The sequence below is a fragment of the Lepidochelys kempii genome, chromosome 2 (assembly GCF_965140285.1).
Source record: "Lepidochelys kempii isolate rLepKem1 chromosome 2, rLepKem1.hap1, whole genome shotgun sequence".
Taxonomy (NCBI): Eukaryota; Metazoa; Chordata; order Testudines; family Cheloniidae; genus Lepidochelys; species Lepidochelys kempii.
Window position 1 is genome coordinate 138794918 of NC_136381.1, and position 14778 is coordinate 138809695.

Here is a 14778-nt window from a genome sequence, read left to right on the forward strand (position 1 = left end):
CACAAAGGGATCCTGGACATTTAGTGAGACCACGTTTGTCTCAATGTATAGAATTCTTGACTCTCCTTTGAATGTAGACTACATTAAAATGCTGATCAAAAGAATCTAGACTGAAGTCTTGTAAATGATGAAAATAACCATGACAAGGGTTTAAAAACTCACTGAGCCCTTGGGGGGAATCTTTGAAAGACAATCTGGGCTAAACTCACTCTGGCCCTAAGCAGGTGTGATTGTGTTGATTTCCATGGAGTTACAGCTGTTTTTGCCAATTGTGAATTTTGCACTCTGTATACAAACAGATTTGCTAACTTAGCTCATTTCTTAACTATCACTCCTCATTCCTGCATGAAAATAGGAGTTCAGTTTAAGAATGCCTCTTATTTATTCCCTCCCAGTGCAGTCATCTGGGACATAACTAGTTATACTCCACTCACAAGGCGCAAAATCACTTTGTCACCTCAACCTCGTTTGGCACATTTAAAGTTCTAGACTAGCCCATCTCTTGTGTAGTGACTTGATCAGCAGCATTTTGGCTGGGGAATGGAATTGAGATTGGCTGTTGGAGGTGAAACCATTGTCTACACACGTGGCTGGAAGCTTTGGCACTTCATGTGCAGTCGGCCAGTAGTGAGTAAATGGGGGACATAAAATGAAATGAAAACAAAGCATGTTAAATCTGACCTATTCATAAGAATAGAAATTAATTTTATTCTTAGGTAACAAATCAGATGATAACAGCATGTAAAGCTTACATAACTAACAAGACTGCCACCATCTGGGACCAGCCTCAGGAGATAGTTATGGAGAAACTGCAAGCAGCTATTAAACTAAAACAGGTAACCTTAAAGCTCTGTGTGATAAATAAAAGTGCAAAGAATGTGTGGCCTCAGGACTGGATTCTCCCACCCCACTACCTTATCTGACTGCCGGTGTAGAAGAACAGGGGGGACATGTTCTCCCATGCAGTCTGGGGAGTGACTGACTGCCTTCATTCTTGGTGCGTAAAGACTGCCTCACTGCTTCTTAATCAAGTATGCAAAAGTGGCCAAGACATTTTGGGTCCTCTTCTCTACATCCCTTTCCTTGCACCTATTCTACCCCTGAACTTGCATGTAGTGACCTCATGCTGTGGTGGTATTTTCCTTTGTCATCATATTCTGAAAGTCCTGGGTACGGAGCCTGTTTTAAAGTCTCTCTCCAAATGCACTAACTACTTTAGAGTCATTCAATATTAAGTACTTTTCTTCAGAGAGAATCCCATAATGAAATTTACATAGATTCTTACAAATGTTTCCAACTGCCTTGGTCCTGTTGGTATTTGTGGTGTATTCTCTGCCTTTGTCTAACAGGGACTGACATTAAAGAATTCATTGCATACAGAAAAGTGAAAGACAGTTCTCTAGTAAAACAGTGGGCCAAACTATGATCTCACTTTCCCTGGGAAAAATCTCATGTGTAACTCCATTTCCTTAATTGAAGTTCAGTTAAGTATTTAACCTGGAATAATTATAATAAAAATCTGGCAGCATATATTCAATGGATAAAATTTCCAATCCTAAAGTTGCACTACAAACTCCATACCTACTTACCTAAATATAAGCTTTCGTTTGGGTGCTTAAATATGAGGTTAGCTCTAGGCACTCAGGCCGGTGCATGTTGGTCATTACATCTAGAAAGAATAATAAAAGCAGGAAGGAAACATTCCTCAACACTTAATTAGCTCCAGAAGAGATTATGGGTAAACTTTTGAAATGCCTAAGTGACTTTTGAAAATGGAATTTGGGCTCCTAAATCACTAAGGGACTTAAAATTTTCCACATAGATATTGTTAACACTGCAATGTTTGGGGTTTTTCTTGCCCTCTGAGTTCCTCCAGAAATATGGTAGTCATGGCAAGGAGGTGGGTGGATTGTTAGAGTGAATACATGGCAACCTAGTAACTTGGAGGAGCTGCTGAACTTAACCAGAGCACACTCTGGAGATTTGCATACTGCCTATAGTCTAAGGTGGGGATTTTAAAAAAAAGCCTATTGGAATTTGGCAACCAACTCCTTCGAGCCCCTTTACAAAAAAAAATCAAGCCTTAATATCTAAATTAAATATTTTTCATTTGCATATTGAGAAGCACGAGTTTGGAATTAGTCCGATTCACGAATGTAGGGATAGATTATGAATCCCTTATTGTCAGGGGCAAGCAAGCAGTCTGGGCCAGGATTTTCAAAAGAGACTAGTGATTCTGGGTGCTGAAATTAAAACACTGTAAAGGGGGTGGATTTTCAAGAAGTTCTCAGCATCCAACCTTAGAAAATGGTTTAAAGTGTTACAGGTTCAACACCCAGAATCACTACACACTTGTGAAAATCCTGGCTCTTCAGTAGTCCTTCAGATTAGAGTAATTGTACGCAACTTAAATGGGGCTATCTGCGAGAGAAACTGTGTACCAGTGATATTAAATTGTTCACAGTCTGACCCTTGACAGAACAATTTTTTTAACCTGATTATAGTAAGGTTTGGTGCAGTCCACACAAGACAGAATAAGTGTCTTTGTTGCAACAAAATTTATGCAGTGCTTTACTATAGGAAATGATTTGGGAAAACTGAAGACACTGTTACACAGCAGAACTACAGTATTTGGTTTGTTGTCAGTCATATCTGCCTTTAGTGATAAACCTTGCTCTAGCTACTGCCCAACTAAGGGAAAGTGAATTGGGTTCTTTTTCTACGTGTTAATTAAATTCCCACTTTTGAGTTCGCTTGTATAGTGTCATTGAAGGGTTGTTTTGATGTAGCTAAGGATGTGATAAGCAAACTGAATCTGCGAATACGAAGACATAATGAATGTGGAATCCCATGATGCCATTTCTCAACCTAATTTGTCAGAGAAGAACTGCACTAAAGACTCGGTGTAGTGTAGACAGGTGATTACTTGATCAAACTTACCCCCCTCCCCAGCTGATTAGAAATGGTGACTGTCTAAATAATTCTATTCTAGATTATGAAAATGAAATGTTTATAATGTCTGTCATGTTTGTTCAATTTTGTTGTTTCCAAGGAGTATCAAAATTGTTTTCACAAGACAAAAGAAAAACTAGAACAAAATCCAGCTGAAAGACAGTTTGATTTTAGTGAGATGTATATCTTTGGAAAATTTGAAATGTTTCATCGACGTCTAGTTAAAATTATACATGTCTTCAGTACCATTACAACCTACTCAGTTCTGCAAGAATCAAAGATTGAAGGATTGGAAGTTATGGCAATAAAATATCAGGTACACACCAAGCAAATCTTGCCCTCTCACATCATTAGGGAGAGTTGGAATTAAATCAACAAATGCAGATGACAGACTATGGAGAAGTTTTAAAAATAGGCTGTACTAACCTTACTGGGTACTAGTCCGTTATCAAAGATGTGTATTGTTGAATCTACTTGAATGCATGAGACTTTTATAGTTAATATAATTGCTGTTAAATAAGCATTTTCCATCAAAGGTTTAGAGGGAGGGATAAATGTGCAAAGAAGGAAGGGAGTATAAGCAAGAAAGGTTGGGGTGAAATAGGCAAAATATGCAAAACATGGATAAATGCAAGAGGTTAGGGCAGAGATACATGGATTCCTTATTTCCTTTCTTCACTATTCCTTTCACAGTCAAGTGCACAATGTCATGATTCTATCAGTATAAAAATGAAATTCATAGTGTTTGAACATTGTGATGGGAGGTCACATGTTTAGGTTGTCTGGCGCTGATGTTTCACTGTTACAGCTGTGCCTTAAGATGAGTTGCCAGTAAAGAATTGTCTTGATAATGGTCTTAGGGTAAGACTCCATGGACACACTCAAGATCCATTGCACCACTGAAGCCCTGTGTTAAGAGTTTTATGCAGGCCCTCTGTTCAGGGGGAGAAAATTTATGCTTCATTCTGAACTAATACATATCATGTTAAGCTGTTGATGGTAAAAATTAAAGGCCAATTAAAAAAAAAAGGCCTGAAGGTCATTATGAGGCCATGCTGCTATTGAATAGTAACAGCCTTATTTAAATTACTGAACTATGTGACAGTGTCATAGGTATCCACTGTCTTGTGGTTGGCTGAAACACTTGACAAGTAAAGGTTTCTGGAGTCCATTTATCAGTTGAATATGATGAACAAATGTAATAGTCTGTCATTTAGTTGCTATCTTAGATTTACTTTGTTCATGGAAGAAATCATTATAACAAGGGAAAAATCAGTAAGTTTAGATTAAAATTTCTTCACAATGGTGAATCCATCTATGCCAATGAAAAATATGGGGTTGGACCTGAATGATAAGTGGAGCATGACAAACAGCTAGCATGCTGAACTGTGGCTGATCAGCAGGAGCAAACACAACTTTTAACAGTATTATCGGCTACTGGTGTCAGGGGGCCAACCAATCTATGCTTCCATTTGTGCAAACTGCAGCAATGCTGGAACAGTGGGCAGGTAACAAATGCTAGGGTTGTTCATGCAGTGGAATGTGGTTCTGAATGTTCCTCTTTTCATCACAGAATACATAGATTAAAGGAGAATACTATTAATGGTGTGTTTTTGTTAGAAATTTAACATGGACTTTTGTTCGCTTTGTCTGATATACTACTACTTTGCACCAGAGTGTATTGTATGGAAGTGTTGCACACTTGTATGAGAAAAAATTATTTATAGGTAACAAATATGTTGAAATGAGAAAATCACTAGGCTTTGAATTTTCAATTAGTTTCTACATTAAAACTGTTACAATAGTTACAATAGTGTTTTAAAGTGCCACTCCTGTGGTCTGTTTTATATTATTTTCCTTGTCTGTCACTCAGATTGTTTTGTTTATGCATCTGAAAAAATGAAGATTTTAATATCTGTAGTAGAAACCACAGAACACAACCTTGTAAACCCAACAGATGTAAGTAACTGAACATGACAGATTGCTTGATAAGGCAACTGTATTCTGATATTTTGTTTTCTTTCAAAAATTGTTTAGAGCATTGTTGCCATCATGAAGAAAAAGGAGTACAACTTCTTAGATCAACGAAAGACTGATTTTGACCAGGACTATGAAGAGTTTTGCAAACAGACCAGTGACCTTCATGTAAGTTGCATAATTAAGTGCTTGGTGATTTTAGGGGGGGCTAGGTTTAGTACTGCTAATTGATTGGAATGCCAAAAGGGGAAAATGTCCATTTGAGGCAATATCAACTTGTTTATGTATAACCCACACACCTCCTGGGTGTGGTGTTCTGTCCCATCTAGTGGCACCAAAACCACTTAAAAAAGAGTTAAATGAGTCTGCTCTACAACCTTAGCTAACAGCCAGTTGGCTTTTAGCTCATGCGGTAGAGGCTCATGCACTAAGCTCCAGAGGTCCCAGGTTTGATCTCAACGACTGGGGTCTGTTGGCATTACATATGCAAGCTCTGATTTAATGGCTGGAGCACTTAGAGTGCTTTTGTTCATGGATCAAAAATACAAATTTCCATTTAGAATGAATGATAAATCTAATACCACTCCAATATCACACAGAGCCTTAGTGGATTATCACTTCCTATCCATCCTGAGATTGATACAGCCTTTGGGACTGTTTATAGGGGCTACACATTGCATTTAACTGTCTACCGGTAAAACCAGACTGGTGCATAAAGTCCAAAACACACATAGTATTCCAGCGCAGGGAATAGTAGAGGATGCTCACTTTTACAGAACTTAAGCACCTCTCCTCCCATTTCTCCCGAAAGAGAAGTTCCTACCCCTAATCCTCAAATGCAGGTTCTCAGGGGGCTGTATAATCCAGACAAATTGCACACACTTTAGGTTCCCTAACCACTGGAGCCATGTAAAGCTGATGGGAGAACGAGGTTGCTGTACTAAGCCAATATCCGTGTGAGAGCTTGATTTAGCTGCCTTGGAGAAGGAAAGCATTCCCTCAGATTATAGTTGTTAATGTGGTTGAACAGTTGAGAAGACAAGAGCTTCTGTGATCTCTGTAGCTACAGAGGGAACTGGAAAGGTAGATTGCTTTTCTGCTTTTTTTTTCTTTTTACACAACATCAAAAGTAGGATAATTGCTGCTGTTATCAGGTAAGTAGTGTGTGTTCATGTACAGTATGTGATAAACACACCGACAGGTAGTACTTTGTATATTTAATATGTGCACTCCGCAGAGCTCTCCTCAGCATAACCTTTTTCCTTCTCCAGAATCAGTTAAAGACCTTTATGGATATCACCTTTGAAAGGATTCCAACCACTGAAAGAGCTCTTAGTATGCTGAAGAAATTTGAAAGGTAAAGGGATATTTATAAATATTTCTAGTATGCCCTAGAGTAGCATACCAGTTTTCTGCACATTAGGTCAAATATAACCTCTTTTGACACAGAAAAAATGAAGAAATTGGCTATAAAATGCTTTTGTTCTTGTTGGACATAAATTGATACTTGAGTAATCATTTTAAGTATGTCTCTTCACCAATTCTGATAAAAAGAAAGGATCTACTCAGATTGCTTTAAAAGAAAAGCTTAACACTTCTGACAATCTGCATAAGTAGAATTTATTTCTGGGCAGTTGCATGGCCAACACATTTGTGAGATCACATGATCTTACTGACCTTAGATGACAATGTAAACTTTATGTAAGGATAATGGTTCTTGAATAATTTCTTAAGCTTTTTAGGGTCAAACATATTTAAGTTCTACATTGGTAATTTATGCCTTATTGTTGAAGCTCTCCCCCCCCGTCCCCCCAGCACATTGATTATAGACACTGGAAAGAAAAAATCATTCAATGTTTGTTGTTTTATATCCCTAATGCAGTATCCAAAGTTTATTTATTTTTGTCTGTCTTTAAGACTGAAATATAGCACAGGAACTGCTTGTTTATAATGACTATCTGCATGTGGGCTGAAGGTTCTCTTTTGGATATTGAAATTTATTTATCATCATCGTATGTCAAGATGCAGCATGCTCAATATCTCATTGCCATGGTTAGCTGTGGTATCAATAGCTGAAGATGGGCTTGCAGTACTGCTTTCAATCATTAAAATGGCAGCATGAAGGGGAAGCTCAGTCTGTACTGTCACAGTTCTTCTGCCCTATTCTGTATAACTGAGTTCCTGTATTTCATGCCATTGGTGGGTTCAGGGTTATGTTGCTACTTGTTGAAAACCATGTGATCTTACACTTGAAGTTAGCACTAGTGAGATTCCCTTTATATGGGTGATAGAGGGATATTTCTAGGCTTATTTAGAAACACTTTCTGTTACACTGTTTAAGCCAGGCCTAGCTTCTGGTTGTAGGAATGTATTTTGGAAGGTGTTGCTGAATATCAGGCTGAGAATGCACTTGTCCTCCCACAGAGCATACAAAAGTGTGTAAAAATGATTGTACATTCAAACTCAAAACTAGAAGAGCCTCCTAATCACTGAAGTCTTGTGGTAACTTTTCCAATGATAATCCTTGTTTTTTTTAATCAGATTAGAAATCCCCAATCTTGGCATTGATGAAAAATACCAGAAAATCCTTCAGAACTATGGTCATGATATTGAGATGGTCTCTAAGCTGTACACTAAGCAGAAAAATGACCCTCCTTTGGCTCGTAACCTGCCTCCAATAGCTGGTAAGATCTTGTGGGCACGCCAACTCTTCCACAAGATCCAGGAACCAATGGACCTCTTCCAACAGCATCCCACTGTTCTGCAGACAGGAGAAGCGAAGCGCATAGTCCGCAACTACAACAAAGTGGCAAAGGTCCTCTTGGAGTTTGAGGTTATTTATCACAGGGGATGGCTTCAGCAGGTAAAATGTTTCACTTGCTGCTGTGACTGTGAAAATTGAATTGTTTTTAGTGTTTTTGCTGCTGTATGAATGCCTAGGGACCCACGGTGTTCGATACTGTATAAACATGGGATAAGTGGATTGCCATAGTATAAGAAGCCCCTAATTGGCAGAGTACTGGTATAGCTAGCTGCTGTACCTTCTCCTGCAGCTCCCAGCATGGGGGGTAAAAATTGGGTGGGAGAGGGAATGACGAGAGTGTTATTGTGCTTTAGCTATTTTCCACTGGCAGATGACCTCTTGGGGGTCATGGCCAACAGCTGAACTTTAGAGCACTTCCTATGCTGCTTTGAAGTGTCATGGGATGGGGCCGGCGTAGAACTGAAACCATAATCAGGGCTCTGTAACTGGCTCCTTTGCAGGCCCTCACACTGTACTGTGTCCCACAGATTGTTTTCTGAAGAGAATCTGGCCAACTTTCCTGTTGAAGTGCCTAGCTCAAAATGAAATGTGTCCATAATTCAGGCAGCATACTATGCACTACGGGCAAATTCTATCCTTACTGTTCATAGCAACATTAGGGGGCTGGCAGCATTACTGCTGGCAGATCATACTTGTTTGAAGCCACAGAGGGTGGATGGATATGGACTAGACCACCATCTCAGTGCTTGAGAACAAGGCTAAGCTCCTTCTTTGCTGCTGTAGGAGCACCGGCGATGATCAAAGCTTCCTACATGCTCTCTTCTCAGTACACCCACTTCACAAGGTATGATTCTTCTTTGAGAGATGTCCCTGTGGGTGCTCCACTCCGGGTGTTGGTGTGTCCCTGCGCCTTCACTCGGAGATTTTTACAGCAGTACTCGTACCAGTCATGCACACACAGAGCCTGCCTCCCCTGCTCTGAGTGTACCTTAATAGTATGCATGCGCGACCGGTCTCCTCAGTTCCTTCTCTACCGTCCCCAGCCTGAGACAGAGCTCAGTAGACTTGTTAGCGAATTTCTTCTCTCCCTTGTTCAACTTGTTTTCCCTCTTAGTTTAGCTTACCAGTAATAGGTACCCTTTTCCCTTCTCTTCTGTTCTCTTTAAAGCAAACAAAAACAAAAAACCCACCTTTTTTTTGTTCCTGTCAGCGCAGCCGCTTCTGATGTGCCTGGCTCTCCGGGTTTTAAGCGCTGTTCTAACTGTAATGATGCCATCCCTCTTTCAGATGGCCACTCTAAATGTATTAAATGTTTGGGGGAGTCCCACATCCCCAAAAATGTGCCCACTGCAGCAAGTTGAAATCCAGGGCATGCAAAGACAGGGAGCTGAAGCTAAAACTGCTCCTGCTGCAAAAATCTCTCAGACCAGCCTCAGACCCGGGCTCTGACTCTGCTGTACACTGCAGTCCCCCTGATTCAAAGAGACAAAAGAAAACTTCAAAAAACCATCAGTCTCTCTCACCCACAAAGGGTATTTGCAGGGACAAGCCTTCTCCAGCTACTGCTTCCCTCCCTGTGCTCCCCCGGCTGAGTACCTTTGATGTGACGGGCTCCTCCGGCACCATGCGAAACCCACCTGCGTCTCAGCAGTCACACTAACCTCCGGAGCTGAGCTTCAGGCTTTCAGTTGCCTGCCTCTCACATGGCACCATTTGGCACCGCAGTGGAAGTGGTGCCGATGCATACTAGCCTGCCTGACTTCCCGCAGGCTCCTCCCACTCTCCCGGCACCGTCAGCCTTTGAGCTAGCCGGCAGTGACAGAACGCTCAGGACACCGGTGCAGAGGAACCCCTTCTCACAACAAATTCCTCTCACTCAGCCCTCCCCTCACAGAGGCATCGCAATTCACACATTCAAGGGACCTGCTGGTGTCACCTATCTTGCAGTCATCCCTACTTAACACCTACTTCTCTCTGGACCCTTAGGCAAGGTCCGCACAGCTTTCCTCCAGTGATGAGGAATCTAGGCTGCAGGGAGGATTTTCACCTTATCAGATGTCCCGTCCACAGACCTCAATCAAGAGAGGTCATAGAAAAGCTGCCTCATCCTACTCAGAGGGTCCTGCCCCATGGGGCGTGAACCCCTGGATGGCACCACCCATGCCCTTCCCACCACAGTGGCAATATTGGGCTCCATGGGCTCCTTATACTCAGGACCACACTCATTATATCAATGCAGCCGGGCGTGAGACCTGATTGGTGCCACCAGCTGACCACCCTGCCACTGACTCCAGACACGAGGCAGCCCTGTCACAACTTCAAGAGCAAGCACGGCCTGCCTCTAACCCGGCAGAACCAGTTGTTCCGCCTGATGAAGCATTGCTTCCTCCTCCTCCGAAGTCTTCAGACGACTTCTCAAAATTTCAAGACCTGTTTAAAAGAGTTGCCAATGAGCCACGAATTAACCTGGAGGAAGTTCCTGAACAGCAGCATGAGCTAACTGACATCCTGCAGCCCTCTTATTCTTCTAGAATTGCATTACCTATCAATGCAGCCCATTTAGAACCTGCCAAGGCCATTTGGCAAACCCCAGCTGCAAGCCTGCCTACCTGTAAGAGAGTGGACCGAAAGTACTTTATTTCTTCCAAGGGCTCAGAATTCCTTTTTACTCACCCAGCGCCAAACTCACTGGTAGTAGAAGCAGTTAACCAAAAGAACAAACACCAATTTCCCTGCTCCACCACTTCCGACAAGGACAGTTAGCGATTAGATCTGCTTGGACGTAAGGTATACACTTCTTCCACGTTGCAGTTTCGCATTGCTAATTATACAGCCGTTCTAGCAAAGTACGACCACAAAAATTACAATAAATTCATGGACTTTATTGTTCACATTCCAGAAGAAAAGAAACAACAATTTACAGCCATAGTTTGAGGGACAAATAATCTCTTGCACTGCTCTTCAAGTTGCCCTTGATGTGGTCAATACTGCAGCACGGTCCACTGCCACAGCAGTCGTGATGCGCCGAGGGTCATTGCTGTCATCCTCTTCCTTTCCCAGCGAGATCTAGAATACCAATAAGGATCTCCCCTTCGACAGTGACAAACTATTCACCTCCACCACAAATGACATACTCCACTCCATAAAGGACTTCAGGGCAACTCTCCGGTCTCTAGGAATTCAAACCCCTATGACCAGAAGGTGACAATATAGTACCAGCCTTACCAGCGACCACGCTACCCCACATACACCCAGCAATTCCATAGATCTCACGAGCAACAGCAACGCCAGAGATCCAGATACCAACGCTGCCGTCCCAACTCCTCGGCAGTGTCTCAACCCCCTCCGACCAATAATCAAATTTGAAGCCTTGATCGAGGGTATAGAAAACAATATTCTCACTTCACACAGCCTGCCCCTCTTTTTGGTCACCGCCTATGCCCATTCTCCCATCAGTGGTGCAATATTATCACTGACAAGTGGGCTTTAGAGGTTGTCACAGTTGGCTATTCTATCCCTTTCCTCTCCCCGCCTCCCACCCACCCAACCTCCCCGTCTCTCTTCAGGGACCCCTCTCACGAGCAACTGCTCCTCCAAGATGTACAACATCTCCTTCAATTGGGGGCAGTGGAAATTGTCCCCAAACTACACAGAGGGAGAGGTTTCTACTCCCATTACTTCTTAACAGAAAAGAAAACTGGGGGATGGCGACTGATCCTCGACCCCAGGCGGCTAAACAAATTTATCAAAAAGCAAAAGTTCAGAATGGTTACCCTACCACTATAATCCCAGCACTGGAGCAGGGCGATTGGTTTTCAGCCCTCAACCTACAGGATACTTATTTTCATGTGACTATTCACCTAGCCCACGGACGTTTTCTTTGTTTTACCCTCGGTTTGACACATTTTCAATACAGAGTGTTGGCCTTTGGTCTATCTACTGCCCCCCGCGAGTTTTCTCCAAACTCCTAGCAGTGGTCACTGCCCACCTCAGGAAACGGGGTTATAATATTTCGTTACCTCAACGCTTGTCTCTTCAAAGCCTCAATGCTCGACGAAGCTCTTCGATCCACACAGCTTACCGTTGCTTGCTTCCTTTCCCTTGGCCTGCAAAAAAAAAAAACAAATCCAGTTTATGTCCTACCCAACAACTGGAGTTCATAGGAGTGAATCTCGATTCCCGAATGGGAATAGCATGTCTCCCACTCAATCGTTTCAACACCATAAAACTCCTGGTTACAAAACTTCACAACAGTCCCCAGGTCACTGCATGAGACTGCCTGCAACTATTAGGCCACATGGCCTCATGTACTTTCGTGGTCAAAAATGCATGCCTCTACATGAGGTGCTTCCAAGCTTGGTTGGCCATGGTTTACAGACCGAACGTACACACTTTTAAACAAGCCTCTATCCATACTCTTCAGAGTCAAAGACTCCCTCCGATGGTGGACAGTTCCCTCCAACCTCTGTTAAGGAGTCCCTTTTCTCCAGGACTCCCCATCACTCATCATCACTGCTGACGCATTCCTCACAAGATGGGGAATGCACATGTCCCACCACACAGTCCAGGGGATATGGTCTTCCACCGAAGCCTCCCTACACATAAACGTCCTAGAACTGTGAACCAGACGCAGTGCCTGCCATCACTTCTTCCCATTTATTCAGAACCAAAATGTTTAGATAATGACAGACAACATCGCATGCATGTTCTATGTCAACAGGCAGGGAGGGGCTCGATCTCACTCGCTTTGCACAGAAGCTATGAAGCTCTGGAATTGGTGCCTCACGAACAACATCCGGATATTAGCAGCCTATCTTCCTGGGGCCCTGAATAAATACCGTGGACGAACTAAGCAGACATTTTCCCTGGGATCATGAATGGGAGATAAACGACACGATCATAAGCAATACATTCTGCGTTTGGGGGCTATCCAACCCTGGACCTCTTCGCGACTGTGAAGAACAAGAAATGTCCCGAATTTTGCTCCAGAGCTGGATTGGGCAAACATTCCCTAGGAGATGCATTCCTGATCGCATGGGTTCAACACTTAATGTATGCTTTCCCCCCAATACTGGTTCTCCACAGAGTTCCGACAAAGTTATGAACAGATCGTGCCACGGTAATTCTGATTGCCCCGTCATGGCCCAGACAACTGTGGTTTCCGTTCCTCACCAGAATGTCAATTCACCCACCGATTTCATTGCCCCTCACTCCGAACCTCTTATTGCAGCAATATGGCCGATTTCTTCACCCCAACCTGTCCATGCTTCACCTGAAAGCTTGGTTCCTACATGGTTCTCCCAAAATGAACTAGCATGCTCTGAGCAGGTTCAAAGAGTGCTCCTACATAGCAGAACACAATCTACTCACATCACCTATCTCCAAAAGTGGAAGCGATTTCACACAATGGTGCACAACTAAACAACTTCCTCCTACTTCTGAACCTCTTCCACCCATACTTGACTACCTATTAGACCTTAAGCAATCTGGCCTTTCTTTCAGCTCCATCAAGGTCCACTTAGCTGCTATTACAACTTTTCATGACAAGGTCAATGATACCTCTGTTTTTGCTCATCCAGTCACTATGTGTTTTCTCAAAGGGCTCCAATCCCTATACCCGGACATTACCTCCTACCCCACTGTGGGACTTCACTTAGTATTATCCTGCTTAACTCAACAACCATTCGAGCCCCTAGCCACTTGCTCCCTCTTACACTTCTCTATGAAAACAGCATTCTTAGTGGCAATCACCTCCGCCAGATGTGCAGGAGAAATAGCCGCTCTCATGGCGGACCCACCGTACACACTATTTTTTAAGGATAAGGTAACCCTCCGACTACACCCAAAATTTCTTCAAAAGGTGCATTCGTCATTCCACATCAATGAGCTGATACACCTACCAACCTTCTTTTCTAAACCACATGCAAACTCTTTTGAATCAACAATGCATTGAGGAGCACACCGAAAGGACACCTATTTCTACCCAGAGACTTTCAAACTGAGTGTATCCAACTGTGCTATCAGATAAAGAAAGTTACACCTCCAGTTGGCATCAGAACTCACTCCACTAGATCTGTGGCTACCTCTGTGGCTTTTCTACACAAAGTTCCTCTGGCTGACATCTGTAAAGCAGCCACTTGGACTTCTGAACACGCATTTGTTAAGCATTATGCCCTTACTCAAGGCCCTCTCTCTGATACATGAGTAGGCAGAGCTGTACTATCTACTGCATTTCTACCAAATCCGAAGTCCCTACCTCCGTGAGATACACTACTTTTAAGTCACCTGGAGTGGAGCACCCACAGGGACATCTCTCTCTTGAAGAGGAGGTTACTCACCCTGTGCAGTAACTGATGTTCTTCAAGATGAGTGTCCCTGTGGGTGCTCCACTACCCACCCTTCTCCCCTCTACTTTCGAGTTGGGGTAGCCTCCTTTGTAGAGAAGGAACTGAGGAGACTGATCATGCATGCGTACTATTAAGGTACACTCAGAGTGGGGGAGAGGGGTAGGCTCTGCGTGTGCGTGACCGGTACGAGTACTGCTGTAAAAATCTCAGAGTGAAGGTGCAGGGATGCACCAACACCTGGAGTGGAGCACCCACAGGGACACTCATCTCAAAGAACGTCAGTTATTGCACAGGGTGAGTAACTTCCTCTTCCTCTATAGAAATAGGGATTTGATGGACACTTAGAAATAGTCACTGTTCTTCAGTGACAGCTGAATGACTTATTGAGTTTCTAGCTGATCGTAAAATATGTGGCCCAGCTGACATGTTGCAAAGCTTTAGAGATACTGGAGGGACTTGTCTTTACCATTACATCCTACCATGAGAGCTCTAGAGTTGGTTTCTGCACCTGGTCTCCCAGATGGCCTGTGCAGTAGTTATTGGGAACATAACAGAAACATTCCTCCAATGCCTCTCTGCCATGTATATTGGCCAAACTGGACAGCCGCTACGCAAAAGAATAAATGGACACAAATCTGACATCAGGAATCATAACATTCAGAAACCAGTAGGAGAACACTTCAGTCTCTCTGGTCACTCAATAACAGACCTAAAAGTGGCAATTCTTCTTCAACAAAA

The 14778-nt window shown here is 42.9% G+C and overlaps 1 protein-coding gene across 6 annotated transcripts in view; it reads left to right on the forward strand.

Moving 5' to 3' along the window:
* DNAH5 (dynein axonemal heavy chain 5) overlaps positions 1–14778 on the forward strand; it is a 307171-nt gene that overhangs the window by 98587 nt on the left and 193806 nt on the right. For 5 of the 6 annotated variants that reach the window (XM_073332323.2, XM_078851640.1, XM_073332327.2 and 2 more), the window contains 5 exons: positions 717–836; positions 3053–3268; positions 4990–5097; positions 6201–6286; positions 7471–7792. In XM_073332323.2, coding sequence (XP_073188424.2) covers positions 717–836; positions 3053–3268; positions 4990–5097; positions 6201–6286; positions 7471–7792 — 852 coding nt within the window. The remainder of the gene's footprint in view (positions 1–716; positions 837–3052; positions 3269–4989; positions 5098–6200; positions 6287–7470; positions 7793–14778) is intronic. The other variant, XM_078851639.1, reaches the window with a different exon arrangement.